At 52.8% G+C, this 27,489-nt stretch overlaps 2 protein-coding genes across 3 annotated transcripts; both read left to right on the forward strand.

The window, feature by feature from the left end:
- Positions 1 to 222: 222 nt before the first annotated feature.
- Positions 223 to 22,864, forward strand: USP5 (ubiquitin specific peptidase 5). 2 transcript variants are annotated; one of them, XM_049771971.1, is made up of 20 exons: positions 223 to 397; positions 4,606 to 4,731; positions 5,078 to 5,144; positions 5,338 to 5,471; positions 5,579 to 5,724; positions 5,901 to 6,085; positions 9,626 to 9,720; positions 10,680 to 10,873; positions 12,338 to 12,409; positions 12,571 to 12,658; positions 12,768 to 12,893; positions 14,781 to 14,934; positions 15,747 to 15,921; positions 16,639 to 16,727; positions 19,464 to 19,655; positions 20,151 to 20,294; positions 20,387 to 20,532; positions 20,738 to 20,891; positions 21,179 to 21,263; positions 22,255 to 22,864. In XM_049771971.1, the coding sequence occupies exons 1-20, from the start codon at positions 254 to 256 to the stop codon at positions 22,346 to 22,348; spliced, it is 2,610 nt and encodes an 869-aa protein (XP_049627928.1). In that variant the 5' UTR covers positions 223 to 253; the 3' UTR covers positions 22,349 to 22,864. The 2 variants fall into 2 exon arrangements, with proteins under 2 accessions (XP_049627928.1, XP_049627929.1); XM_049771972.1 differs by having other exon boundaries at positions 19,464 to 19,586.
- A 933-nt stretch (positions 22,865 to 23,797) lies between these two features.
- TPI1 (triosephosphate isomerase 1) lies at positions 23,798 to 26,788 on the forward strand. The gene is made up of 7 exons (XM_049772098.1): positions 23,798 to 23,980; positions 25,120 to 25,243; positions 25,338 to 25,422; positions 25,500 to 25,632; positions 25,807 to 25,892; positions 26,296 to 26,383; positions 26,476 to 26,788. Exons 1-7 carry the CDS (start codon positions 23,866 to 23,868, stop codon positions 26,592 to 26,594), a joined length of 750 nt encoding a protein of 249 aa, XP_049628055.1. The 5' UTR covers positions 23,798 to 23,865; the 3' UTR covers positions 26,595 to 26,788.
- The last annotated feature ends 701 nt before the right edge of the window (positions 26,789 to 27,489 follow it).

The raw sequence follows: 27,489 nt of genomic DNA on the forward strand, positions 1-27,489 counted from the left end.
CTCTGGGCCCAGCCCCCTGCTTCTTCTCTCCATGCGCGCTGGCTTGGAAGGGCAGGATTGGTTCTTCGAGGCTTCGATGGCCCGCGATGGGCTTTTGATTGGTTCAGGGCAGACAGAGTGCAGAAGGCAGAGCCCTGGGAAACCAACTGCCGTCCCCGCGGACTCCTCCCTTCGGCGCATGCGCATACGGAGCGCGCTCATTGGCCGACGAAGCGCAGGGGGCGGGGCAACTCGGAACGGTGGGAGCCGTTGTATGTGTGTGTGTGGAGGAGCAGCTGCCGGTGTCATGGCGGAGCTGAGCGAGGAGGCGCTGCTGTCAGTATTACCGACGATTCGGGTCCCTAAAGCCGGAGACCGGGTCCACAAAGACGAATGCGCCTTCTCCTTCGACACCCCGGTAAGCCCCTGCCCCACGCCCGAACCGAGCACGACTGCCATCTCTTCCCTGGTCATTCTGCCGGGGCCTGCAAGACTCGGGACTACCGCCTTCCCGCGGTGCATTCTGGGATTTGTAGTCTCTTAGGCGACTCCCAGCTGTGGCTTTGAATGAGCCGGCGCGGTCTTAGGACTACCACTCCCGGCAGCCGCCGCGGTCTCCTCGTCTCGTAGTGCATTGTGGGGATTGTAGTCTCTCGCTCCTTGCTTGGTCGCTTTGGCTAGCGGCTCAGTGCGACTGGTCGAACTACATCCCCCAAGCGGCCCGGGAGTTGGTCTTGCTGGTCGCGCGTGGCTCTCTGGGTTTTGTAGTGCGCGAGTGGGAGTGATGGGGCGACCCCCCCACCCCCTACTCCACCCCAACCCCCCACACTGTTCCGGGCCGGGGTTCAGGATGGAGGGTGGGGTCTGCAGTTCCTAGGCGCCTGGTCGTCTAGAAGGGTCTAGAGAAAGGCCTAGCTAGAGACGCCTCCACCCAGGGTTTAATGGACAGGGGATGGGGTGGTTGGTGGATCCTTGGTTGGGAGAGGAGGAAAAACTAGTCGTTTCTCCTTTTGGGGTGCACTGTTGTCTCAGCCTCATCTCTTCTCCCCACCCCACTTTTTGCAGGCAAGAGAGGGCATCCCATTGTAAAGTATTCCACCCCCACCCCAGAGAAATGGCTTCTTTCTTGGGGGATCCCAAGGCCCCCCCCCACACACATCTCCTTTCCATCCCACTCTTGACTGTTTAGACAAAGCCACCACCCACAGCGGGCTCCACCCGGTGCCTCCTTCCTGCACCTCTTGCCTTTCCTGTGTCACCCTTAAGCCAGGCATGCGGTCTGCCGGTCTGCCCGACCCGAGCAGAGCAGAGCGCCAGTGGCCAGGGGGGCCTTGTCCTGGTTGGGATCCGCCCCCACTCCCCAGCCCTCGGTTGCAGCCGCGCCCTCCCTGCCCGGGGTATTCAAGCCAGACCCGCTCTTGGCCTGCAAAACTGCAAGTCAGAGTGGAAAGGCTGCGTTCCGGCATGACCAATGCTGACTATAGCAAGCATGAGCTCAGGCCCAGCACGGGATGGTCGCTGTGATTTGTGGTTTGCTGACAGGCTGCGCGGCTCATCTGAACAGTTTGCTTGTCTGGCCCCCGCTGGAGCTGGAAGGGGGTGGATGGTGTAGGGTGCCTCCCAGTCAGTCCCTAGGTGCGTGCCACCAGCATCTTTTATTTCCAGCCCCACTGCACATGCCTTCCAGGTGATCCAGTCAGTGCTTGGCTTGGTATAAAACCATCCCTCTTAAGGAGGGAAGGGATTTTTCTTTTTTCTTTTTTTCTATTCCTTTCTTGTTTTTGGAGCCACACCCAGCAGCCCTCAGGGGTTACTCCTGACTCTGCGCTCAGAAATGTTCCTGGCAGGCTCTGGGAACTATATGAGATGCACGAGATCGAACTTGGGTCAGCCCTGTGCAAGGCAAACGCCCCTACCCACTGTACTGTCACTTCAGCCCCGGGAATGGTTTTTCTTAATTTCAGTAGATGTTAGAAATCAGTGGGTCACCTTTATCGCTCTCTCCCACTCTCTCTTTCTCTCTGTCCTTCCCTCCTCCTCTCCCTCTCTCCCCTCTCCCTTTCTCCCTCTTTTCCCCTCTCTATCTCTCTCCGTCTCTACTTTTCCGCCCCCTTCCAAATAACACCCCAAGAAGATTTTTGTCATCCAGTACACTTTTTCATTCTGCCTCCCAAGTCTAGAGGTCTTGCCAATTGCATTGCTACCCAACTTCTGGAATATTTGATTCTCCCATTGGGTTCATGTGCTTTGCTCATGAGTGATGGAATCTATGTTGTTTAAGGTTGGTACTGAGCAGTCCAAGGGACCAAGAGCTGCTTTAGAATATGACTGTTTTTTTTAAAACATTATTGATTGATTGGTTTTTGGGCCACACCCTGCGGTGCTCGGGTTACTCCTGGCTCTGCACTCAGAAATCTCCCTTGTCAGGCTGGGGGACCAACCATTTGGGATGCCTGGAATCTAACCAGGTCCCTCCAGGTTAGCTGCATGCAAAGCAAATGCCCTACCACTACGCTATCTCTCTGGCCCCTGACCTTTTTTTTTTTTTAAGTGGTGTTTAGGGCTTACTCCTACTCTGTGCACAGAAATCCCTCCTGGTGGGGCTCAGGGGACCATATTAAGTGCCAGGGATTGAATCAGAGCTAGTGCCTTATCTGCTGAATTATCACTCTAGACCCCCCCAATGCTCTATTTTTTCTTGTTTTAGGGGGCACACTAATAGTGCTCAGGGCTTACTCCTGTCTCTGTGCTCAAGGATCACTCCTATCGGGTTTGGGGGACAGTAAGAGGTTCTGGGGATCAAACTCAAGTTAGCATACAAATTATGCGCTTTACCCACTGTACTGTTGCTCTGGCCCCAGTGCCCTTATGTTTTTGGTTTTTGGGCCACATCCGGCGGCGGCACTCGAGTTACACCTAGCTCTCTGCTCAGAAATCGCTCCTGGCAGGCTCAGGGGACCTACGGGATGCCAGAGAGTGAACCCAAGTCTGCCCTGGGTCGGCAGCGTGCAAGGTAAACACTCTACTACTGTGCTATCACTCTGGCCCCCTCCCCAATGCCCTATTTTTACTAACATAGCAGAAAAAAATTTGAGGCCAGAGGAAGAAGATAACCTGTTGTTGCTCCAAGCCTTGGCTTCAAGGGGAGAATCTTTTTTTTTTTTTTTTAATATTTTTTTTGTTTTGTTTTTCTTTTTTTTTTGTTTTTGTTTTTTTTGTTTTTTTGGGCCACACCCGTTTGATGCTCAGGGGATACTCCTGGCTATGCGCTCAGAAATTGCCCCTGGCTTGGGGGGACCATATGGGACGCCGGGGGATCGAACCGTGGTCCTTTCCTTGGCTAGCGCTTGCAAGGCAGACACCTTGTCTCTGACGCCACCTCGCCGGTCAAGGGGAGAATCTTATGGTCTCTAGTTTTCTCCTCCAGGTCCTCCATTGCTCTGTCCACTACAACAAGCTGGTAGACCTACTTGCTTTATTTCATTTTATTATTGGGATGGTTACTTCAGATGGTGTCCTTGGGCTATACTCAGCTATGTTCAGGGCTTTCTCCTGATTATGCTCAGGGAATTATATGCGGTGCCGGGGGTTGAACAGGGTCAGCAGTGTGCAAGGCAGGAACCTTCCCTGCAGTACTCTGTCACTGACCTAATTTGCTCAATTTTTTTGGTTTTGGGTCATACCTGGTGACGCTCAGGGCTTATTCTAACTCGGCTTTCAGGAATTACTCCTGGCAGTGCTCAGGGGACTATATGGGGTGCTGGAAGGATTAAATTCAAGTCAGCTGCATACAAGGAAGCACCCTGCCCACTGTATTATCTCTCCTTCCCCCAACTTGCACGTTGTAAGGGAAGCCCATTTCCCGTCAGCCTACATTTTGGCTGGATGCTTGTCTCTGCTGCTTTCTCCCTGGCTTACATGTGTTTTAACTGGCTCAGCAGCTGAGCAACCGTTGCTTGATCCTTCTAGGAAAGTGCTATCTTTGAGGCCGGAGGCCGATGGGACTTCTGTGGGCACCATGGTCATTGGTTAGAGGGGAGAGTGCTGGACTCCCTTCCTGTCACAAAGTCTAGGTTTATCTGTGAACCCAGAATAAAGCATCCTTCTCTTGGTGCCCCGCTTTATCAAGAGTAGGGAAGACTCAGCGTGGCCCCTCCGCCCCTGCTTAGCCAGGTGTGCGTGGGTCTCGTAGGTTCTCTGTGGCCCGCAGACAAGTTGTGGACCTGGCAGAAGATCTATGTCTGACTTGTTAGTCTTTCCCAAGAAAGGACCTTTCTCCAGATGCCCTCTTTGGCACCAAAGTCCAAGCTCTTTGAACCCTGTCTACTCTCTGGATCTCTTCAGTTCAGGAGGAAATGTTCAAGGAAGCTTTCCACAATTCACTGAGGGCTTTAAAGCCCAAAGAAGGAGCCAAGTGGGGATTGACAGATAAATTGCTCTTGTTGGCTAATTTCAGCTGCAGAGAGCCAAGCCCTAAAAGGCAAAGCACCAAGTTGCCACCAGCCACAGGGTCCTGGAAAGAGAACCTCCCTCTGCATGCCAGCTGTGGTGGGCTTGGGCCTTGGTTTCTTCACAGGACCAGGCCTCAACTCCCCTGTGATTTCTCCCCTGTCGCTTGTCATGCAGGAGTCAGAGGGTGGCCTCTACATCTGCATGAACACATTCCTGGGCTTCGGCAAACAATATGTGGAACGACATTTCAACAAGACAGGCCAGCGAGTGTACCTGCACCTCCGGCGGACCCGGCGTCCGGTAGGACAGCACCACTTTGGCCACCTTCCCCTGGAACCCTCCCTGATCGGCTCCATCTCATCTCCACTGGGCTTCCTTGCCCCGGTGTCATTCAGATTTGGCACCTCCTTTCTCCAGGGTGGGGGCATGATGATGTGGCTCCAGCCCAGGGGTCCAGCACCTGCCTTGCGTGACTGAGGCCTTGGGTGTGATCCCAGTCCTGGAAAACTCCCTGAGCACTGTCCAGAGGGGCCCCATGGGACCGACAAAACTGCACCCAGGTGGTTCTCCTTTCTCTTCTGTGTTCACCCTGTTCATTCCTTCCCTGCTGCTCATGGCTGTTTCTATCCCTGACACCCTATCATAGAAAGAGGAGGACCCTACTACAGGCACTGGAGACCCTCCACGAAAGAAGCCCACCCGGCTGGCTATCGGTGAGCACCCCTGTTTCTCACCCTACTCCCTGTTCTCCCCAAGCTGCTCCACCCTGCGCTCAAGAGTTTCTCTCAAGAATTGGCCTGATCCATGGCCCCAGAGCTCTGCAGGAGACAAGTGAGATCTGGCTGGACAGGGATTGCCATTACTGGGGATACTGGCCCCACTCCCCTGCCTTCTCTCTCTCCACAGGTGTCGAAGGCGGCTTCGACCTCACTGAGGAGAAGTTTGAGTTTGATGAGGACGTGAAGATTGTCATTTTGCCTGATTACCTGGAGATTGCCCGGGATGGTTTGGGGGGGCTGCCTGACCTCGTCAGAGATCGGGTAGGGGCACCTTCCCACCCGTCCATTCCCCCCATGTCTCCTGTTAAGAGGGCTAGAACTGTAGTGTCGGGGGCTGGGCATACCTCCTGACCCTCTCCTTCGTCCAGGTGACCAGTGCAGTGGAGGCCCTGCTGTCGGCTGACTCAGCTTCCCGCAAGCAGGAGGTCCAGGCCTGGGAAGGGGAAGTGCGGCAGGTGTCCAAGCACGCCTTCAATCTCAAGCAGCTGGAGAACCCGGCTCGAATCCCTCCTTGGTGAGGCCCTACTCCTCCCTAGGTTGGGCCAGACAAGGAAGGACTCTAGGGGAGAGGAACAGAGGCCCTGGGTGGTGGTTTCTAGAAAGCTGGGGAAGAGGACGAGCCTGGCCCCCAGCTCCACCTCGCCTCTCCCTGAGCACTTTGCAACTACTGATTTCTTTTCTCTCTGTCAGTGGCTGGAAGTGCTCCCGGTGTGACATGAGGGAGAATCTGTGGCTCAACCTGACAGATGGCTCCATCCTCTGTGGCCGTCGCTACTTTGATGGCAGTGGCGGCAATAACCATGCCGTAGATCATTACCGGGAGACAGGCTACCCGCTGGCAGTCAAGCTGGGCACCATCACCCCGGATGGAGCTGGTAGATCAACACCCCTCCCTCCCTCCTCCAACCACTGCCGTCACGAGCATCCTAAAATGGGTCTTAACCGTTAGTCGTTAGCTCATGAGAAATATGTAATGATAAATGGATACATGCTTTTATTTATTTTGGTTTTGGGGCCACACCCGGTGATGCTCAGGTTACTTTTGGCTATGCGCTCAGAAATTGCTCCTGGCTTGGGGGACCATATGGGATGCTGGGGGGTCGAACTGCAGTTCGTTCTAGGCTAGCGTGGGCAAGGCAGATGCCTTACGGCTTGCGCCACCGCTCTGGATACATGCTTTTAAAAAAAGTGATACAGGCTGGAACAATAGTGCAGCAGGTATGGCACTTATCTTGCATTCGACCAACCTGGTTTGAGCCCTTGCAACTCATAAAATTCCCCCAAGCCTGCCAGAGTGGTCACTGAGCACACAGTCAGGAATAAGACCTGAGCACAGTTGGCTGTGGCTCAAAAACAAAAGAGTAAAATTAATAGTGACAATAGGAAGGACTAGAGAGAGTACAGTAGATAAGGTGCTTGCCTTGCATGCGGCTGACCTGGGTTCAATCCCCATAACTACATGTGGCTCTTGACACTGTTGAGTGTGGCCTCCTTTCCAAAAAAAGGAAGTGACAGTATTAAAGTTGGGACTAAATCCTAAATCTTCTATTACACACACACACACACACACACACACACACACACACACACACACTCACTCACTCAGTATTAAAAGTTGGGACTAAATCCTAAATCTTCTGTTACACACACACACACACACACACACACACTCACTCACTCACTCAGTATTAAAGTTGGGACTAAATCCTAAATCTTCTATTACACACACACACACACACACACACACACACACACTCACTCAGTATTAAAGTTGGGGCTAAATCCTAAATCTTCTATTACACACACACACACACACACACACACACACACACTCACTCACTCACTCACTCACTCAGTATTAAAGTTGGGACTAAATCCTAAATCTTCTATTACACACACACACACACACACACACACACACTCACTCACTCACTCACTCACTCAGTATTAAAGTTGGGGCTAAATCCTAAATCTTCTATTACACACACACACACACACACTCACTCAGTATTAAAGTTGGGACTAAATCCTAAATAATCTATTACACACACACACACACACACACACACACACACTCACTCACTCACTCAGTATTAAAGTTGGGACTAAATCCTAAATCTTCTATTACACACACACACACACACACACACACACACACTCACTCACTCAGTATTAAAGTTGGGACTAAATCCTAAATCTTCTATTACACACACACACACACACACACACACACACACACACACTCACTCACTCACTCAGTATTAAAGTTGGGACTAAATCCTAAATCTTCTATTACACACACACACACTCACACACACACTCACTCACTCACTCAGTATTAAAGTTGGGACTAAATCCTAAATCTTCTATTACACATACACACACTCACTCACTCACTCACTCACTCACTCACTCAGTATTAAAGTTGGGGCTAAATCCTAAATCTTCTATTACACACACACACACACACACACACACACACACACACTCACTCACTCACTCAGTATTAAAGTTGGGACTAAATCCTAAATCTTCTATTACACACACACACACTCACTCACTCACTCACTCAGTATTAAAGTTGGGACTAAATCCTAAATCTTTTATTACACACACACACACACACACACACACTCACTCACTCACTCACTCAGTATTAAAGTTGGGGCTAAATCCTAAATCTTCTATTACACACACACACACACACACACACTCACTCACTCACTCACTTAAAGTTGGGACTAAATCCTAAATCTTCTATTACACACACACACACACACACACACACTCACACACACACTCACTCACTCACTCAGTATTAAAGTTGGGGCTAAATCCTAAATCTATTACACACACACTCACTCACTCACTCAGTATTAAAGTTGGGGCTAAATCCTAAATCTTCTATTACACACACACACACACACACACACACTCACACACACACTCACTCACTCACTCAGTATTAAAGTTGGGGCTAAATCCTAAATCTATTACACACACACACTCACTCACTCACTCAGTATTAAAGTTGGGGCTAAATCCTAAATCTTCTATTACACACACACACACAAACACACACACACTCACTCAGTATTAAAGTTGGGACTAAATCCTAAATCTTCTATTACACACACACACTCACTCACTCACTCACTCAGTATTAATGTTGGGACTAAATCCTAAATCTTCTATTACACACACACACACACACACACTCACTCACTCAGTATTAAAGTTGGGACTAAATCCTAAATCTTCTATTACACACACACACACACACACACACACACTCACTCACTCACTCACTCACTCACTCAGTATTAAAGTTGGGACTAAATCCTAAATCTTCTATTACACACACACACACACACACACACACACACACACACTCTCACTCACTCACTCACTCACTCACTCACTCACTCACTCACACCCCTCTACACCTGTTCTCATCCTGGAGATTGCCGTCATCTGTTCAGGGATCAACATCGAATCTTCTGGGGCTGAAGAGATAGTACAGCTGCTATGGTGCTTGCCTTTGACTAGGGTTCAATTTGTCACCCCACATGGTCCTCTGAGCACCATCAAGAGTAATCCCTGGGACCAGAGGGATAGCATGGAGGTAGAGTGTTTGCCTTGCAAGCAGAAGGACGGTGGTTCGAATCCTGGCATCCCATATGGTCCCCCGAGCCTGTCAGGAGCAATATCTGAGCATAGAGCCAGGAGTAACCCCTGAGCACTGACGGGTGTGACCCAAAAACAAACAAACAAACAAACAAAAGAGTAATCCCTGAGCACAGCCAAATGTGCCCCCTCCCCAAAAAATTAAAAATTAAAATAGGGGGGGGCCGGGTAGGTGGCGCTGGAGGTAAGGTGTCTGCCTTGCAAGCGCTAGCCAAGGAAGGACCGCGGTTCGATCCCCCGGCGTCCCATATGGTCCCCCCAAGCCAGGGGCGATTTCTGAGCACGTAGCCAGGAGTAACCCCTGAGCGTCAAACGGGTGTGGCCCAAAAACCAAAAAAAAAAAAAAGAAAAAAAAATTAAAATAGGGGCCAAAGTTTGCCAACCCAGGTTTAATCCCTGACACCCATATTAGTCCCCTGGAATCTTCAGGTGTGATTCCAAAGTATAGAACCAATACTAGCTCCTGAGCATGGCCAGGTGTGACCCAAAAGCAAAAATACAGATCTTTACAAATCTGTCTTCCTCCTGTGCCTGTCCTCTGGGGTAGAATCAAGGTAGATTTCAACCCTCACCCTTTCTCCCTTGTTGCCCCATCTTTCCTGAACAGCCAGTCTGAGAAGGGAGGCACAAGGGAGCTTGTAGAGTCCCCCAAGGTCCTTCAAGGCAGGGGTGAGAGACCAGCAAAGCCTGAGCCCTTCTCTTGACTCCACACCTCCCTCTCGCCCCAGACGTGTACTCGTACGACGAGGATGATATGGTCCTGGACCCCAACCTGGCTGAGCACCTGGCCCACTTCGGCATCGACATGCTGAAGATGCAGAAGGTGAGCCACATACCTGTGCCCTGTGAGCGAGGCCCTTCAGTCTGGCCCGCAGCTCAGAGAAATGTCTTAAGAGCATGCCTGAGAAATGTGTACTGCCTTTGAAGAACTTTCTAGAACTAGCTCTTGTGGGCTATGCTGAGTAGCCTCTGCTCAGCGCTGGTCGTAGAGAGGGAGACAGGTGTGGGCCGCTCTCTCAGACTGTTCCTGGAGCAGAGGGTGGGTGCTTGCCAGATGTTCACATGCCACTATGCGAGTGACCCGGCAGGGCTTCAGGTGGCACCGTGCTTCCTGTTGAAGGGCTCCTGTTAATTCCCTTCCTAGGAAGTTCAGACAGAGACCTCAGTTTCTGGGCTTTTGGGACAATTGCTAACATCCTGCTGGAAGTTTGTGATAATCTGAAGCGAACTTGTGTTAAAGCTCAGTTCATCAAATTCTTGCTTTCAGCTAGGTATCACTCTAGACCTGTAGTATCTCTTTGCCTTGGATATCTACCTTATTTAAGGGAATAAAACGGTTGGGGTTGGAGAGATAGTACAGTAGGTAGGGTACTTGCCATGCATGTAGTCTACCTGGTTTGACCTCTGGCATCCCATATGGTCCCCTGAGCATCACCAGGAACCCCTCCCTTCCCATCACTATCCTGAAAGCTGCCACCACTCCCTTGGATTGTTCCAGCACCCCTTTCGGGGAGGGCAGTCGCCTTGGGCACTGCTACTTTATAGTCCAGGAGAGATCCATGTATAAAATGAGTGCCAAGAGCCAGAGAGAAAGGTGCTTGCTTTGCACATAGTTAACCCGGTTCAATCCCCTGTGCCAAATAAGGCCCTTCAGCACTGCTTCTGAGCACAGAAGCCGGAGTAGCCCTTGAAGTACCATAGGGTATGCAACCCTCCCCCCAAAAAAAAGAAATGTAGGGCTGAGAAATAAAAGGTCTGCCTAAGACGGCCCTTCCCATGCAGACGGACAAGACGATGACCGAACTAGAGATCGATATGAACCAGCGGATTGGTGAGTGGGAGCTGATCCAGGAGTCCAGTGGGCCCCTGCGGCCTCTCTTCGGGCCGGGCTATACTGGCATCCGGAACCTGGGAAACAGCTGCTACCTCAACTCCGTGGTCCAAGTTCTCTTCAGCATCCCTGATTTCCAGAGAAAGTGAGTGGTGCTCGTACCCGCTGCTGGCCCCTTGGGCTCTATGACTCCCTAGCCCCTGTTCACTCTCTTAGCCACCCTTGGCACCTCTGTGTCTGTCTCAGAATAGCTCTGAGCTCACTTAGCCTGGGTTACATTCAAACACATACACACACATACCAGCTGAACACCAAATCCCAGGGCTTTCTGTGGCCTCCTGCCTGTTTGGGTGAGCATACATGGACACACACAGAGCAGAACAGCAAATCCCAGGGCTTTCCGTGGCCTCCTGCCTACTTGACTAAGCATATACACACACAGAGCAGAACACCAAATCTAGGGCTTGCCATGGCCTCCTGCCGACTCAGGTGAGCAGATGGTCTGTGTTTGAGGCCAGGGACCTCATGTGAGCCCCTCACAGGGATGGCTGGCATTGGAGAGGAGAAAGTTGGTAAGCTGGGGACACTTAGAGTAGAAAGGCAAGTCATTGGCATAAGCGAGGTCTAGTTGGGAGACGTTAAGAGTTGGCGGGCCAGGAGAGATAGCACAGCGGCGTTTGCCTTGCAAACAGCCGATCCAGGACCAAAGGTGGTTGGTTCGAATCCCGGTGTCCCATATGGTCCCCCAGGCTTGCCAGGAGCTATTTCTGAGCAGACAGCCAGGAGTAACCCCTGAGCAACGTCGGGTGTGGCCCAAAAACCAAAAAAAAAAAAAAAAAGAGTTGGTGAACTGGGGCCGGAGAGATAGCATGGAGGTAAGGCGTTTGCCTTTCATGCAGATGGATAGTGGTTCGAATCCCAGCATCCCATATGCTGTGCCTTCCAGGGGCGATTTCTGAGCGCTGCCGGGTGTGACCCAAAAACCAAAAATAAATAAATAAATAAAAAGAGTTGGTGAACTGTCTGACAGACATAGTAACCCTTCTCCATTCTCCTGGCTCTTTTCTAGAGAAGAAGACTGGGACCGTATAGCTCAGGGTCCCCTGCATGCTTCCATAGTTTTGGGGCAAGGAGGGGAGGACAAATTATAACTAGTGGATTCGCAGTCATCAAGAACTCCTCCCCACTCAGGAGGGCGCCTATTTAGTGAGTCGTGGCTGAATCTTTTCTGGGGCCAGAATGATAGCACAACAGGAAAATTGTTTGCCTTGTACACATCTGACCCAGGTTTGAGTCCCTGTACTCCAGATGGTCCCCTGAGCATGACAAGTTGTTGGTCCCCACAGCCACCCAGAAAAAAACAACCAAGTGAATGGCTCTTTGTTTTTTGTTTGGGGGCCACACCCAGCAGTACTCAGGACTTAGTCTTGACTCTTCTCTCAGTCATCACTCCCGGCAGTGCTCAGGGGGACCCTGTGGGGTTCTGGAGATTGAACCTGGGCCAGCAAGGCAAGTACCCTACCCTCTGTACTACTTTCTGGCCCTGGAGTCTTCTTGACCTTTTGCCTCAGAGCCCTGGCCAGAGACTCTCCAACTGTCTTTCCCTTAGGTACGTAGATAAGCTGGAGAAGATCTTCCAGAATGCCCCGACGGATCCTACACAGGACTTCAGCACCCAGGTGTATGTAGCCGGGCACTTCACAGCTCTCAGCTACTTGTCTGCCTCACGTTTGGTTCATGTGGCATTGAAACTTCTCCTGTCTGAGATGGGCCCTGGGTGGGGGCAGTGTACACGATATAGTCACTGGCTGCTAGGGCTCAGTGGTCTGGATTTCCATGCAGGGCCAAGCTGGGCCACGGTCTTCTCTCGGGGGAGTATTCCAAGCCAGCACCAAAGTCAGGCGATGGGGAGGTGGCGCCAGAACAGAAGGTGAGTGTGGGGCTCTGGAATTGAAGGGGGAACTGAGGACTGGGAGATGATTTCAGAGACTTGCTAACCTCTGGAGGCTCAGCCAAGTCCCTGTCCCGACCCTGCCTAGGAAGTTCAAGATGGCATTGCCCCTCGAATGTTCAAGGCGCTCATTGGTAAGGGGCATCCCGAGTTCTCCACCAATCGGCAGCAGGATGCCCAGGAGTTCTTCCTTCACCTCATCAACATGGTGGAGGTAAGGGCTGGAGGGGAGCAGAGGGAGCACAGGCCCCTTCTTGAAGCTGTCAGCTCCTCCCTAGTTCTACCCTGTGTTCTGAGGTTCCCCAGGGCCCGAGTCTTCATTGTGTAGCTGATCTAAAGATCAGCCAAAATCTTCCCTTTGACTGGCTCTGGTGTGATGAAGGCAACACACCTCAAAAGATGATACAAACAAATGTGCTGGCTTTTTTGGTTGTGTTTTTGTCCTTTTGCTTTGTTTTTATTTGATTTAAACACACCCAGTCGTGCTTACTCCTAACTCTGCCCTCAGGGATCATTCCTGGTCGGTCTTGTATGATCTTAGTTCCCAACTTTGTTATTTTGGGGGCTGGAGAGATAGCACAGCAGTAGGGCATTTCCTTGCACGTGGCTCCTGGCATCCCATATGGTCCCTCGAGCCTGCCAGGAGTGATTTCTGAGCACAGAGCCAGGAGTAACCCAAGTTCTGCTGGGTGTGCCCCCCCCCCCAAAAAAAAAAACCCCGAAAAACAACACTTCGCTCTTTTTTTTTTTTTTTTGGTTTTTGGGCCACACCCTGTGAGGCTCAGGGGTTACTCCTGGCTATGCGCTCAGAAGTTGCTCCTGGCTTCTTGGGGGACCATATGGGACGCCAGGGGATCGAACCACGGTCCGTCCTAGGCTAGCGCAGGCAAGGCAGGCACCTTACCTCCAGCGCCACCGCCCGGCCCGCTCTTTTTTTGTTGTTCATTTGTTTTTATTTTGGGACTGCATCTGGTGGCACTCAGGTGTTACTCTTGGCTCTGCGCTCAGAAATTATGACTGGGGGCCTGAGCGATAGCACAGAATAGGGTGTTTGCCTTGCACACAGCCAACACAGGACGACCCTGGTTCAAATCCCGGCATCCCATATGGTTCCCCAAGCCTGCTAGGAGCTACTTCTGAGCACAGAACTAGGAGTAAACCCTGAGCACAGCTGGGTGTGACCCAATTAAAAAAAAAGGAAGGAGGGGGCCGGGCGGTGGCGCTAGAGGTAAGGTGCCTGCCTTGCCTGCGCTAGCCTTGGACGGACGGTGGTTCGATCCCCCGGTGTCCCATATGGTCCTCCAAGCCAGGAGCAACTTCTGAGCACATAGCCAGGAGTAACCCCTGAGCGTTACCGGGTGTGGCCCAAAAACCAAAAAAAAAAAAAAAAAAGGAAGGAAGAAAGAAATTACTTCTGGCAGGCTCGGGAACATAGGGGGTGCGCGGGATTGAACTTGGGCCTATTGCATGCAAGGCAAATGCCCTACCTGCTATGCTATCGCTCTGCCCTCCCCCCCAAGCTTGCTTTTTTTTTTTTTTAACTTTTTGGTTTTTGGGCCACACCTGGCGATGCTCAGGGGTTACTCCTGGCTGTCTGCTCAGAAATAGCTCCTGGCAGGCACGGGGGACCATTTGGGACACCGGGATTCGAACCAACCACCTTAGGTCCTGGATAGGCTGCTTGCAAGGCAAACACCACTGTGCTATATCTCCGGGCCCCCCAAGCTTGCTTTTAATAAAGCAAAATTACAAGCTCACCCATCACATGCCTGCCCACCCCTCAATGCTCAATAGGGCCTAATTTGGGAAGAGATAGATTCAGAAGATGCTTGCATTGTATGTGGCTGACCCAGATTTGACAAACCCCTTCCCCAGTATCCCTTATGGTCCTCTGAGTGCAGAGCCATTAGTAACCTCTGAGTACCACTGAGTGCAGCCCCAAAACCAAAGAAAAGGCAAAGAAGAAAGTTTCTCTGTGATCCCCGTGCGCCTTAGTGATGGTCTCGGCCACTTTTCTCCCTGACATGCCTCAAGTGATCCTTCTAGAACCCCATTCTGTTTCGTGGCTGCCCAGACCTCCCTACCCATCTCTTTCCCATAGAGGAATTGCCGGAGTTCTGAAAACCCAAACGAAGTGTTCCGCTTCTTGGTGGAGGAGAAGATCAAGTGCCTGGCCACCGAGAAGGTGAAGTACACGCAGCGGGTCGACTACATCATGCAGCTTCCCGTCCCCATGGATGCTGCCCTTAATAAAGGTAGGCAACCACTGGCGTGGCAGTACTGCGGATAGGGCACTTACCTTGTACTCAGTACTCAGCTGACCCAGTTCAGTCCCCAGCATCCCATATGGTATCCTGAGCACTGCTACGAGTTTGCCCTGAGTGCAGAGCCAGGAGAAACCTCTGAGCACAGGCAGGTGTGGCATAAACAAAAAAATAAAGGTACGCAGGGGCTGGGGTGATAGTTTATGGCCAGGGCACTTGCCTTACACGTGGCTGACTTTGTTTGATCACCAACACCCCATATGGTCCCTTGAGCCATCCTAGAATGTTTCCTGGGCTTAGAGAATAAAGTAACCCCTGAAGACCTCCAGGTGTGGCCCCCAAGAACGATCAAAATTAAGGTAGGCAGGTCCTTGGGTGTGGTCTATGAAGATTGTAGGGGCTCCTTTTGGGAGCCGAGCTCGTATATGCTTTTCGCCCCCTTCAGAGTTTGAAAGGGGGTGTCGGGGTAGGTGGGATTGGCCTGTGTGTAGCTGTTAGCCCCAGATCACAGAGACGTGTGGCAGCTGGGTTTGGGGTACTTCAAGGAGTGGATGAAGGGGCTGTAGTGATAGCACAGTGGTAGGGTGTTTGCCTTGCATGCTACTGACCCAGGATGAAACCAGGAATGGACCCCACGTCCCATGTGGTCACCCAAGCCTGCCAGAAGTGACTTCTGAGCACAGAGCCAGGAGTAAACCCTGCGTGCCCGGGTGTGGCCCAAAAACAATAACAAAAAAAAAAAACGAGTGGATGGAGTGAGCCAGTCAGGCAGAGAAGGCTTCACCAACCCATTCTGTCATTAGAGGAGCTTCTGGAATATGAGGAGAAGAAGCGACTAGCTGAAGAGGAGAAGCTGCCACTGCCAGAACTGGTTCGGGCCCAGGTGCCCTTCAGCTCCTGCCTGGAGGCCTACGGGGCCCCGGAGCAGGTGGACGACTTCTGGAGCACGGCCCTGCAGGCCAAGTCTGTAGCTGTCAAGTAAGTCTCCCTCGTCTAAGCCCCGCAGCACCGTCCACTCTGCCTCCTGTCCCTTTTCCACTCTGCTCTTTGGGGGTTGGGAGGGAACGGGATGCTCTGAGGGGTAATCAGCCCTGGGGGAACTGGCAGCCTTAACAGGAATCTTCCCCCATGACTTGTGGGTACCTTGGCCTGCCTCTCCTTTTCCCTCTCCTCTCATGGCCCAGGACACTGCCAGCCCCTTCAGCAGAGCCCAGCACCTAGTGGCAGTTGTGGATGCAACTTGGATTTCTAGTAAATGACCTTTGTTTTGCTTCACTGTGTTGTTGGCATGAGGTGGAGATTTGAAGGAGTATTTTGTTTCTTGGTTAGTTTTTTTTGTTTGTTTTTGGGCCATACCCAACAGTGCTAAGGGGTTACTCCTGGCTCTGCGCTCAGTAATCACTCCTGGCGGTGCTCTGGGGAATCATATTGGATGGAGATCAAACTCAAGTCATCCATGTGAAAGCTAAACACCCTCCTTGCTGTACTGTCGCTCTTACCCCTTGAATAAACATTTTTGTCTTGAGAGATATCAGCCCTCTGCCTGTTTAAACCAAGCCTTACCCCGGCAAGGCAGCAGGGAGCAGTTTTGGGGCATTGGAGTCTGCCCCAGGAGCCTGAGCCTACTGTGGGCATTTCAGGGAGAGGAGAAGTTCAGGTGCTCTGGGTTCCAGGACATTCTCTCTCTTTCCCCAGGACCACACGATTTGCCTCATTCCCTGACTACCTGGTCATCCAGATCAAGAAGTTCACCTTCGGCTTAGACTGGGTACCCAAGAAATTGGGTAATGATGTGGGGACAAGAGAAGGGATGAAGGGGAAAATGACAGAAAATATCAGAACCTAAAGGGGCCTTATTAATTAATACACGTGTGCTGTAGTAGTGTCTTTCAAACTTTGCTCTGAAGGAAGAAAACTGTTCCTTAGACATTTTTTTGGGGGGGGGATGGTCACGCCCGGCAGCGCTCAGGGGTTACTCCTGGCTCAGAAATCGCTCTTGGCAGGCTAGAGGATGCCGGGATTCGAACCACTGTCCTTCTGCATGCAAGACAAATGCCCTCCCTCCATGCTATCTCTCTGGTCCCTTCCTAAGACATTTTAAAATGTTGCTGGCATGAAAAGTCCCGACTCCAAATTTTGAGGTTTATTTGATTTTGTATTTGGAATCTAATCAAAAATGATTTTTTGTTGTTGTTGTTGTTGGTTGGTGGTTTTAAGGCTACACCTGGCAGTGCTCAGGACTTTCTCCTGGCTCTGTACTAAGGAATCACTTCTGGCAGAGCTCAGGACCATATGGGCTGCTGGGTTGGTCGAGTGCAAGGCTAATACCCAACCTGCTGTACTGTCTCTCTGACCCAATTTTTGTGATTTTGGACCATCCCCAGCAGCACTCAGGGCTTTCTCCTGGCTCTACACTCAGGAATTATTCCTGGCAGTGCTTTGGGAGACTGGAGATAGATGCCAGATCAGCTCTGTGTAAGGCAAATATCCTATCTGCTGTACAGTCACTCTGGCCTCAGATATTCAGCCCCAGTCTTTTTGTTTGTTTGTTTTTTATTTTTTTGGTTTTTTGGGTCACACCTGGCAGCGCTCAGGGGTTACTCCTGGCTTTACACTCAGAATTGCTCCTGGCAGGCTTGGGGGACCATATGGGATGCCGGGTTTCGAACCACCATCCTTCTGCATGCAAGGCAAATACCCTCCCTCCATGCTGTCTCTCCGGCTCCCAGCCCCACTTTTGTTTCTAGCTGAGTTGATTTTGACTTTGGGGTCACAGCCATTTGATTACTAGCTAAGTTGAGACCCACAGAATTATAGTTTTTGTCAGACTGGGAGACCTTGTGTCAAGTGCTGTTTTATTTTTATTTGGTTTTGGGTCACATCTAGCTGTACTCAGGGCTTATTCCTGACTCTGTGCTCTGGAGACCATATGGGATGCAGGGATGAATCCAGGTTGGTCAGATGCAAGGCAAGTGCCATACCTACTGTACTATCACGTTAGCCCCTCAGTTGCTGATTTGTGGCAACTCTAAGATGAGAAGCCAGCTATTCTGACTCTTAGGTCCACAGTTTTGCTTTGTTGTATAAATTTTCCTCTCTTTGGTGATGGTGTGGAGGTGTTTGGGCCTGAGTCTGGGAGTACTTGGGGGAGGGACCACATGGTGCTGGGCATCAGAATGGGTCAGCTGACCCACAGGCAAGGCAAGTGCCTTAACTCCTCTGTTATCTGGCCCTGTCTTCTTTATTTTAATTTTTTTGTTTTGTTTTTGTATCACACCTGATGGCGCTTTGGTTACTCTTGGCTCTGTGCTTAGAAATTGCCTCTGGGGGCCGGAGAGATAGCATGGAGGTAAGGCGTTTGCCTCTCATGCAGGAGGTCATCGGTTCGAATCCCGGCGTCCCATATATGGTCCTCCCGTGCCTGCCAGGAGCAATTTCTGAGCCTGGAGCCAGGAATAACCCCTGAGCACTGCCGGGTGTGACCCAAAAACCACAAAAAAAAAAAAAAAAAAAAAAGAAATTGCCTCTGGAAGGCTCTGGGAACCATGTGAGATGCCGGGAATCGAGCCGGGGTCCGTCCTGTGTTGGCCACTAGCAAGGCAAATGCCCTACCACTGTGCTATCACTCCAGCCAGCCCCTTATTTTAATTTGGTCACACCCAATGGTGCTCATTTGGGGCTTACTCTATCCAGGGGTCTCAAACTCGTGGCCCTCAGTACAACATTTTGTGGCCATGTATAAGGAATCTTTTTTTGTTTTGTTTTGTTTTAGTTGTTTGGGTCACACCCTCCAATGTTCAAGTCTTTTTATTTTTTTGGTTTTTGAGCCACACCCGGCAGTGCTCAGGGGTTCCTCCTGGCTGTCTGCTCAGAAATAGCTCCTGGCAGGCACGGGGGACCATATGGGACACCGGGATTTGAACCAACCACCTTTGATCCTGGATTGGCTGCTTGCAAGGCAAACGCCGACGTGCTATCTCTCCGGGCCCCAATGTTCAAGTCTTACTACTGACTTTGCACTCAAGGGTCACCATGACTTTGCCTCCTGCGGCCCCCAGGTAAATTGAGTTTGAGATCCCTGCCTCTGGGATCACCCCTGGTGGTTCTAAATGGTGAAGGGATCAGATCTACATACAAGGCAGTGCCTTACCCACTCTGCTGTCTCTCCAGCCACGGCCCCTCTGCCAAAACCTGTCTTTTTGTTTTGTTTTGTTTTTATTTATGGTGTCCACCCTGGTAATACTCAAGGTGCCTTGTGGTATCTGATTCAGAGTCAGGGCTTTAGTGCTGCTGGCCATTTGCTCTGCCACCTACTTGTCTCCCCAGCCCTCGGCCACGGCTCCGCTCCTCACCACAGAATGCTGATCAGTGTGATCACTTGGTGCACCGCTTAAACCAGGACAACCCTGCCTGGAGCAGCTCTGTCTCCCCAACAGCGTCGGCCACAATACCAGGGATTGATGAGCGTGCTATTTCCAGGAGCTGTCACATTGACCCTGTTCCTACCCTTCCCATTTTAGATGTGTCCATTGAGATGCCAGAGGAGTTAGACATTTCCCAGTTGAGGGGTACAGGGCTGCAGCCCGGAGAGGAGGAGCTGCCTGACATTGCCCCCCCGCTGGTCACTCCGGACGAGCCCAAAGGTAGCCTTGGTTTCTATGGCAACGAAGACGAAGACTCCTTCTGCTCCCCTCACTTCTCCTCTCCGACATGTTAGTGACTCTTCTGCCTGCCTGCCTGCCTCTCTCCCTTGCTGCTGGGGTCTTCTCTGCCTGCCGCCCTCCCTCACTCCTGTTGCCCCACCTCACCTCGCCCTGTCCTTTGTGTTTCTCCTGTTCTCCCTCTCAATCTTCCTCTGCCCTCCTGTGATGGATATAGCCACTGGCTAGCGACCCTCTGGCCACCTTCTCATGTGCAATAGTGTTGGCTCTGCAAGGAAATGCTCAGGACATCTCTCTCTCCCAGTCCCACAGTGTGGCCCCGTCCTGTGGGGATGGGCAAGGACGGGGATCTGGGGGCCTCTCTTGCCTCAGTTTTGTGCTTTCAGGACAGAAACCCCCATTATCTTGTTTTGTTTTCGATCTGAAGGAGAAGACACCAGGCCATGGAAGAAAAATGCATGAAGTGGGCAGTGGTGGGGCAGCGGGAGGAGCAGACCACTGCCTGGGGAGTCAGATCCCAGTGCCCCCCCCTTTCTCCTACTGCAGCACCCATGCTGGACGAGTCTGTCATCATCCAACTGGTCGAGATGGGCTTCCCCATGGACGCCTGCCGCAAAGCCGTGTACTACACAGGCAACAGCGGTGTCGAGGCTGCCATGAACTGGGTCATGTCTCACATAGACGATCCAGGTAGGCAGGGGGCCTGCTCACAGGGCTGACTAGGGTCACCCTTCCCATCCTACCTCCCAGTCCCCAATATTTGAACCGTTTCACATCTGCAGATTTTGCCAATGTCTTCATCCTACCCGGCTTCAGCGGGCCTGGTTCCACAAGCGCCGCGGCCGAACCCCCGCCTGAAGACTGTGTGACCACCATCGTCTCCATGGGCTTCTCCCGGGACCAGGCCCTTAAAGCACTGCGGGCCACGGTAGGAACTGTCCTCATGAGACACCAGGGGCCTGGGGGAGACTGTGGGGAAGACATGAGGTCCCCCTATCTTGAGCCAATGTGAGTGAGGTATGGCATGCCATGGCCAACTTCCTTGGGTGGCTGGATACAGGGACTGAGATCTTCCCTGCTGCTTCTCTGGCCTCCAAACTCGGTGGGAAAGGCACTCTCCCCTCCTCCCCAAGAATAACAGTTTAGAACGGGCTGTGGACTGGATCTTCAGTCACATTGATGACCTGGACGCTGAAGCCGCCATGGACATCTCCGAGGGTCGCTCGGCCGCTGATTCCATCTCAGAGTCTGTGCCAGTGGGGCCCAAGGTCCGGGATGGCTCTGGAAGTGAGTGTCCATGGGGAATGGAGCCAGCCTGTCCCCTGGTCTGCCTCGGCTCGGCTCACTTTCCAGAGCTCTGAGGCTTCCTGAGGCTCAGAGGAGCCGGAAGCTTAGCTGCTTGCATGCCATTGCTGTGACTTTTGCAAGTAGAGCGGTGGGGTGGGGGTGGGGTTTCCATGGAAACCTGGCCCTGTCCTTATTCCCCTGGGGCCCTGACACCCTCCTTGGTTGGACTGTTCAGCTTTCTTGGGGCTGCTCACCCCAGGGTGCCTCACTTCCCTCTGCCCCCCTAGAGTATCAGCTCTTTGCCTTCATCAGTCACATGGGCACCTCCACCATGTGTGGCCACTACGTCTGTCACATCAAGAAGGATGGCAGGTGAGGGGTGGCGGGGGGCGGCTTTCTTAAATAATTGTGGTGTCCGTTTGGGTTTATTATTTCGGGAAGGGGCCACAACCAGCCAGGCTGAGGGCTACTTAGTTCCGTGCTCCAGGGCTCCATGAGGTGGTGAGGATTGAACCCTGGTCAGTCACTTGAAGGCAAGTGCATTACATATATTGCTCTAATTTGGGGTTTGTTTTTTATTCATTTGTTTTGATTTTGGGTTTTTGTTGTTGTTGTTGGGATTTAGAAGGAGGACCCCTAAACACACCTGGTAGTACTCTGAGCTGATGATAACTGACCTCCAGGATCCCCTGATGAGACTTAAGGGAACCGTTTTAGCCGCTGGGGGATTAAACCAGGCTAGGTCTCCTGGAGCAAGTGCTTAACCACTGAACTATCTCCAGGCCAGGCCCCCTAGTTGTCTAACGATACTGATCCAGGTACTGATCCAAGAGCCTCACATATGCAAAGTCATTTCTATGGCTGGGGGAGGACGAGTTTGGGTAGGAGTGAGGAGGGGGATCCTTCCCACTCTAGGGGAGCTATGGAGATGAGAAAGGATAGTGTGGTCGAGCCTAGACCCCCGGGCAGACAGCAGCACTGCATAAAAGCCCGAGGTGGAGTCAGGAACATTTTCATGTGAGGCCACATGTTCTCTTGTATGTACCGGTCAAGGCTGTGTTCTGGCAGGCATAGAAGATTGACGTGGTCATGGCCGAGCAGCTGGCCTGCCCACCTGCCACACCGCCTGGCCTTTTCCAGAGAAAGTCCGAGAGGCCTGCCTCCCTGGGATGGTGGGCTGGAAGAATAGATCCCAGGGATTGAAAAGCACGGGGAGAGCAAACGACCCCTGGGATGGGGGGACCCCAGGCAGGGGATATGGGAAGTCTGTCTTCCCCTCCCCCAAACCAGTGGGGTCCCCCCAGGGTTGGTGCTAAAGAGACTTATGGGATGGCCAACTTGTCCTTCCTCTCCCCCTGCCCAGATGGGTGATCTACAACGACCAGAAAGTGTGTGCTTCTGAGAAGCCGCCCAAGGACCTGGGCTACATCTACTTCTACCAGAGAGTTGCCAGCTAAGAGCCTGCCCAGACCCCTCACCACAGAGGCCAGGGGCAGATCACCTGGCACGGGGGATGGACTTCAGTGCCCCACACCCCACTACTCTGTCCCCCTTTTCTTTTTTGTCCCCTGCAGCAGTTAGAGGCCAGAGGAGAAAGGCCAAGCAAGCAAAGGGGCACTGAGAGACTTTGGGGGGGAGGGCACGGGGAGGGCAGCAGGCTGGCCACCTATCCATGGACATCTCATGGCTTTCCCCACCCTAAACACACCATTATCCATTTCTCTGTCCTCCGGCCGCCCCTGCTGGGTGGGGCTTCTGTGTGCGTGTGGGTGTAGCTTTGTGCGCCTCTTCCACAGGATGGGGCTTTGTGCCTCCCTTTTTGTGTTTCCTTCCTGTGTGGATGGGCAAGGTGGGATAGGAGGGAAATGGGGGAACATTCCCCACATCCCCTGCCTGTCTTTCCTCACCCTGTCTCTTCCCTGTCCTCCTCCTGGAAAATGCCAAAACACGATGTGAATAAAAGGTACAATGGCTACCCTTGTGTCCTTTGTGGTGTGCTGGGAGACAAGCTACAAAGCTGGCGTTGCAGCCCAGTACAGTTCGTAGGGCTTTGCCTTGAACATGGCCAACCTGACTGAGTTTGAACCTCAGCATCCCATATGGTCCCCTGGGCAACACCTGAGTATGGCTGGGGGTGTAACCAAAAGCAAGCAAAAAGCTTCTCCAAGCAAAATCAAAAGTTCACCCTTCTCCAAGCCGATTTGGCACTTTGTTCCCACTGCTGGAGAAGCCAAGTGTGTATTGAGAGGGAGCGAGATGAGGGACATTGAGGCGAGGAGGGGGTCTCTGTCAGACCAGGATGTGAAGTGGGTGGGAGTGACAGTCATGGGAAGCCACCGTGGAGAGCTTTTCTGGCCATCCCATAGGTACTCTTATCCCAGTGGCCTTCGAGGCCTGGGCCCCAGGGTCTGCAGTTTCCGGTCAGGCTTTAGCCAGCTTGGGCAAAAAGTAGGCTACTCCTGGGGTACGGCAGAATCAGTGCCAACAAGCCCCCCTACTCCCAAATCTTGTTCCTCCCACCCCAGTTCTTCCTGGGGGAAGATCTCCAAAGATTGGAGATCTCGGTAGGGTTTCCTCTTTCCCAGAATCAAGTCACAAAGGGCTCAAGCCCAAACCAATCTTTGAATGAAGAGGAGGAGGAGGAGGGTGAGGTGCAGAGGGCTACCCCACTCCACTGGGGAACCCTGCAAGTGTTGGGGGAGAGTCCTGAGCGCAAGGGTTCAGAATTGTCATCACCCTGCCCGGGTCAGGCCGTGGATGGAGCCCGGCGTGATCGAGGGGGGCCGGGGCGCCCCTAGAACGTTGCTAGGAGAAAGGAAGCACGTCAGAACGTTGCAACAGGCGGCGGCCGGGCCGGGGCGGGCCCATGGCGGAGGAGGCGGAGTTCTGCCTGGCCGCGCTCTACATAAGCAGCCGGGGCCCGCCGTCGCGGCTGCGCGCTTCTCCTGACCTTCAGTGTGCCCAGACCCGCACCATGGCGCCCTCCAGGAAGTTCTTCGTCGGGGGCAACTGGAAGATGAACGGGAGGAAGAATAACCTGGGGGAGCTCATCAACACGCTGAACAAGGCCAAGGTGCCGGCCGACACCGGTAAGCCCCGGCCGGCGAGGGTGGGTAGTGGTGGCGGCCCGAGATCCCGGGACATCGGGCGTGGCAGCCGGTGGGTGGCCACGGAGACCTGGAAGCGGGGTGCAGGGACAAGGTGATGGTGGAGGGGTCCGGGCCTGGTGTGGACCCCGGAGCGTGTGGGACAGTAGGGCGGGAAAGGACTTTCTCCCAGGCGATCAGGAGGAAGACGACCCGGCTGGGTCATCGGGGTCGTGGGGCTGGGGCTCCACCTGGCCCCCCCATGGGCGATCAGACGATCGGGCGAGCTGGAGACATTTAGGGAGCGCAGGGGGTGGTGGCGGAGCGTGCGCGCCGGCCTCCTGCTACCTGCCCCCGCTAGGGCCGGCTCCGTGCCCCGCTGCACGTAGCCGAGTCTCCTCCCCAGCGGGCCGACGCCCCCTGGTTGGCGGCTGCTTTGGCCTGGGGATCTGCCCCCTCAGCTCCTCGGCCTGTCTAGAGTGGCTTCAGCCCTCTGCAGAAGATGCTGAACAGATAGATAACCCAACTGGGCTGAGCCTTGAGAGAATTAGCAGAGCCCCACAGCTCTCCCCTCCCTGGAAGCAAGTGCAAGGCCTCTGACCATGGAGTGGGTCTCTAGGGTTGGAATAAGCAAACGGGATAAGCAAGTGCAAGGCCTCTGAGCTTGGAGTGGGATCTCTAGGGTTGGTCAGCGCCCCATTGCCCTCATGGGGAAATGCAGGTCTTGGTCCTCACCCTCCCACCGCTTTATCCCACCACCATCCCCTCCCTCCTCAACACCAAAGACCCTAATCTAACCCCTAAGAACTGACCTATTCTGCAAAAAAGAAAAGCTTGGCCTAGGGGGGGATGGGCTATTTTAGGAGAAGAGGCGCTGGCCCCTGGAGAATGCTGAGTCTAGGAGGTGCCCGGGCCCAGAATAGCCCAGGAAATTGGAGCCGGGGTTGGGAAAGGTGCAGAGTGCAGTTCCAGGATCAGGGCCCCTGGAGTTTGGGTGCTAGCCCAGCCTGGAAAGTGGACAAAGATCATTCCTGCTTGGAGAGAAAAAGGGGAGGGGAATTCTAAGGGGCACAAGAGCCATGGCTGGAACCTGGACGTTTTCTTCCGCTCTCTCATCCCGGCCAACACTGTCCCTTTCTCAGAGGTGGTATGCGCACCCCCTACTGCCTACATCGACTTCGCCAGGCAGAAGCTGGACCCCAAGATCGCTGTGGCTGCGCAGAATTGCTACAAAGTGACCAATGGAGCCTTCACTGGGGAGATTAGGTGAGGAAGGGGTGTGTGAGTATCCTGCCCACTCTTCTTCCCAGGGCCTGCCAAGCTCCAAATGGACTGACCGCAACTATCTTGCTTCCTCTAGCCCTGGCATGATCAAGGACTGTGGCGCCACGTGGGTAGTCCTGGGGCACTCAGAGAGAAGACACGTCTTTGGGGAGTCAGATGAGGTCAGTAGGTGGGAGTTGGAGGCCAGTAGACAGGAGGTGTTCCAGGAGTTGTCTGATCTGGTGTCTTCCTTCAACAGCTGATCGGGCAGAAGGTGACCCATGCCCTGTCTGAGGGGCTTGGAGTGATTGCCTGCATTGGGGAGAAACTCGATGAAAGGGAAGCTGGCATCACCGAGAAGGTCGTTTTTGAGCAGACCAAGGCCATCGCAGGTTTGTCTGTTCAGAAAGAAACTTGGGCCCATTCTGCTCCTACCTGGCTGATAGATCATGGAGTTCCTGCAGCAGCCACCAGGGGGCAATAAATAGACCATCATCATGCTTCATTCTTTGGGGTGTGCTGCTGCATCGCCTCCCATTCACCTCCATTTGTGATCTGTTCCTCAGATAATGTGAAGGACTGGAGCAAGGTTGTCCTGGCCTATGAGCCTGTGTGGGCCATTGGTACTGGCAAGACTGCAACACCGCAGCAGGTAAGCAAGCCCAGGAACCCTGTCCTTATGCCCAGAAACCTGTCCTTGAGAGGGAGAAACCAGATAGGAATAAGGACCATTTGGTGAAACCCTTATTTTAGAGACAGAAACCCAGAGCTGATTGCACAGTGGGTAGAGCATTTGCCTTGCAAACCTGGATTCAATGCTTATCATCCCATATGGTTCCTGGAACACCGTCAGGCATGATTCCTGAGTGCAAAGCCAACTGTAACCTCTGAGCATTAGAGTATGGTCCCCAAAATAAAAAAATAAAGATAGGAGTCCTCAGGCATTGAGAACGAGTGACTTGACCATTCTAGAGCCTGGGTGGAAAGGAAGTGTTGGTGCTCTGATTCCCAGGGTTTTGTCTCAAGACTCTAGTCTGACTTAAGTCTTGATCTAGGCCCAGGAAGTGCATGAAAAGCTCCGGGGCTGGCTTAAGTCGAATGTGTCTGATGCAGTGGCTCAGAGCACCCGTATCATATATGGAGGTAAGTGGGTCTGACTCCAAGCTGCCTCGGGGGTGGCCAGAGGAGGGAGGGAGGGAGCAGCCGAGGCCCATCCCTCTCTCCTCCCTTCCCAGGTTCCGTGACTGGGGCAAACTGCAAGGAACTAGCGGGCCAGCCTGATGTGGACGGTTTCCTTGTGGGTGGTGCTTCTCTCAAGCCCGAATTCGTAGACATCATCAATGCCAAACAATAAGCACTGCATCTCCCCCGTCATTCCTGCTAAGCCCAGGACTTTGAGGCTCCCTAGTCCAGTCATAATTGTGCCGTTCCTGCCCCTGCTTCTGATGGTGTCACTTGCCCCCTCATCTGTGGCCGACTCCCACCACCTTCCTTTACTGTTTACACAGCTTCCCCTGCGATGGTTGGGATCAGGCCTATCCCTTCTCCACTTCCTGTAGTGGCTAGAACTGAACATGTCCTCAAGGTAGCATCATCTCCTTGGCTGGCCAGTGGGAGGGATCGAGTGTTCTGGGGGACCCTTCCGTCCCAAGCAGGTCAGGGGAGTGAGTGAAGTCGTCATCCTCCCATCTCACACCATGAGGCAGGGGTTCTACTGCCCTGTGGTGCCAATACCTGTACGTGTGTCATATATGGGGCCACCCCGCCTACAAGGAAAATAAACACCTGGCACTCAGTCTGGAGCTCTGTTGGAGAATCTTTGGTGGCAGCTGAGAGAGAGGAGAGAGAGGAGAGAGAGGGAGAGAGAGAGAGAGAGAGAAAGAGAGAGAGAGAGAGAGAGAGAGAGAGAGAGAGAGAGTTGGTTGGGAGTTGGAGAGAGAGAGAGGAGTGTTGGTTGGGAGTTGGAGAATCTTTGGTGGCAGCCACAAAATGTGTGTGTGTGTGTGTGTGTGTGTGTTGGGAGGGACCTGAACCCACAAATATGTTCCTCAAACAAGATATTCCCATGATTTTTTTTTTACTTGAAAAACATCCGGGGCCGGAGAGATAGCATGGAGGTAAGGCGTTTGCCTTTCATGCAGGAGGTCATCGGTTCGAATCCCGGCGCCCCCATATGGTCCCCCGTGCCTGCCAGGAGCAATTTCTGAGCCTGGAGCCAGGAATAACCCCTGAGCACTGCCGGGTGTGAC

This window comes from Suncus etruscus, chromosome 4 (genome assembly GCF_024139225.1).
Source record: "Suncus etruscus isolate mSunEtr1 chromosome 4, mSunEtr1.pri.cur, whole genome shotgun sequence".
NCBI classification, from domain to species: domain Eukaryota; kingdom Metazoa; phylum Chordata; class Mammalia; order Eulipotyphla; family Soricidae; genus Suncus; species Suncus etruscus.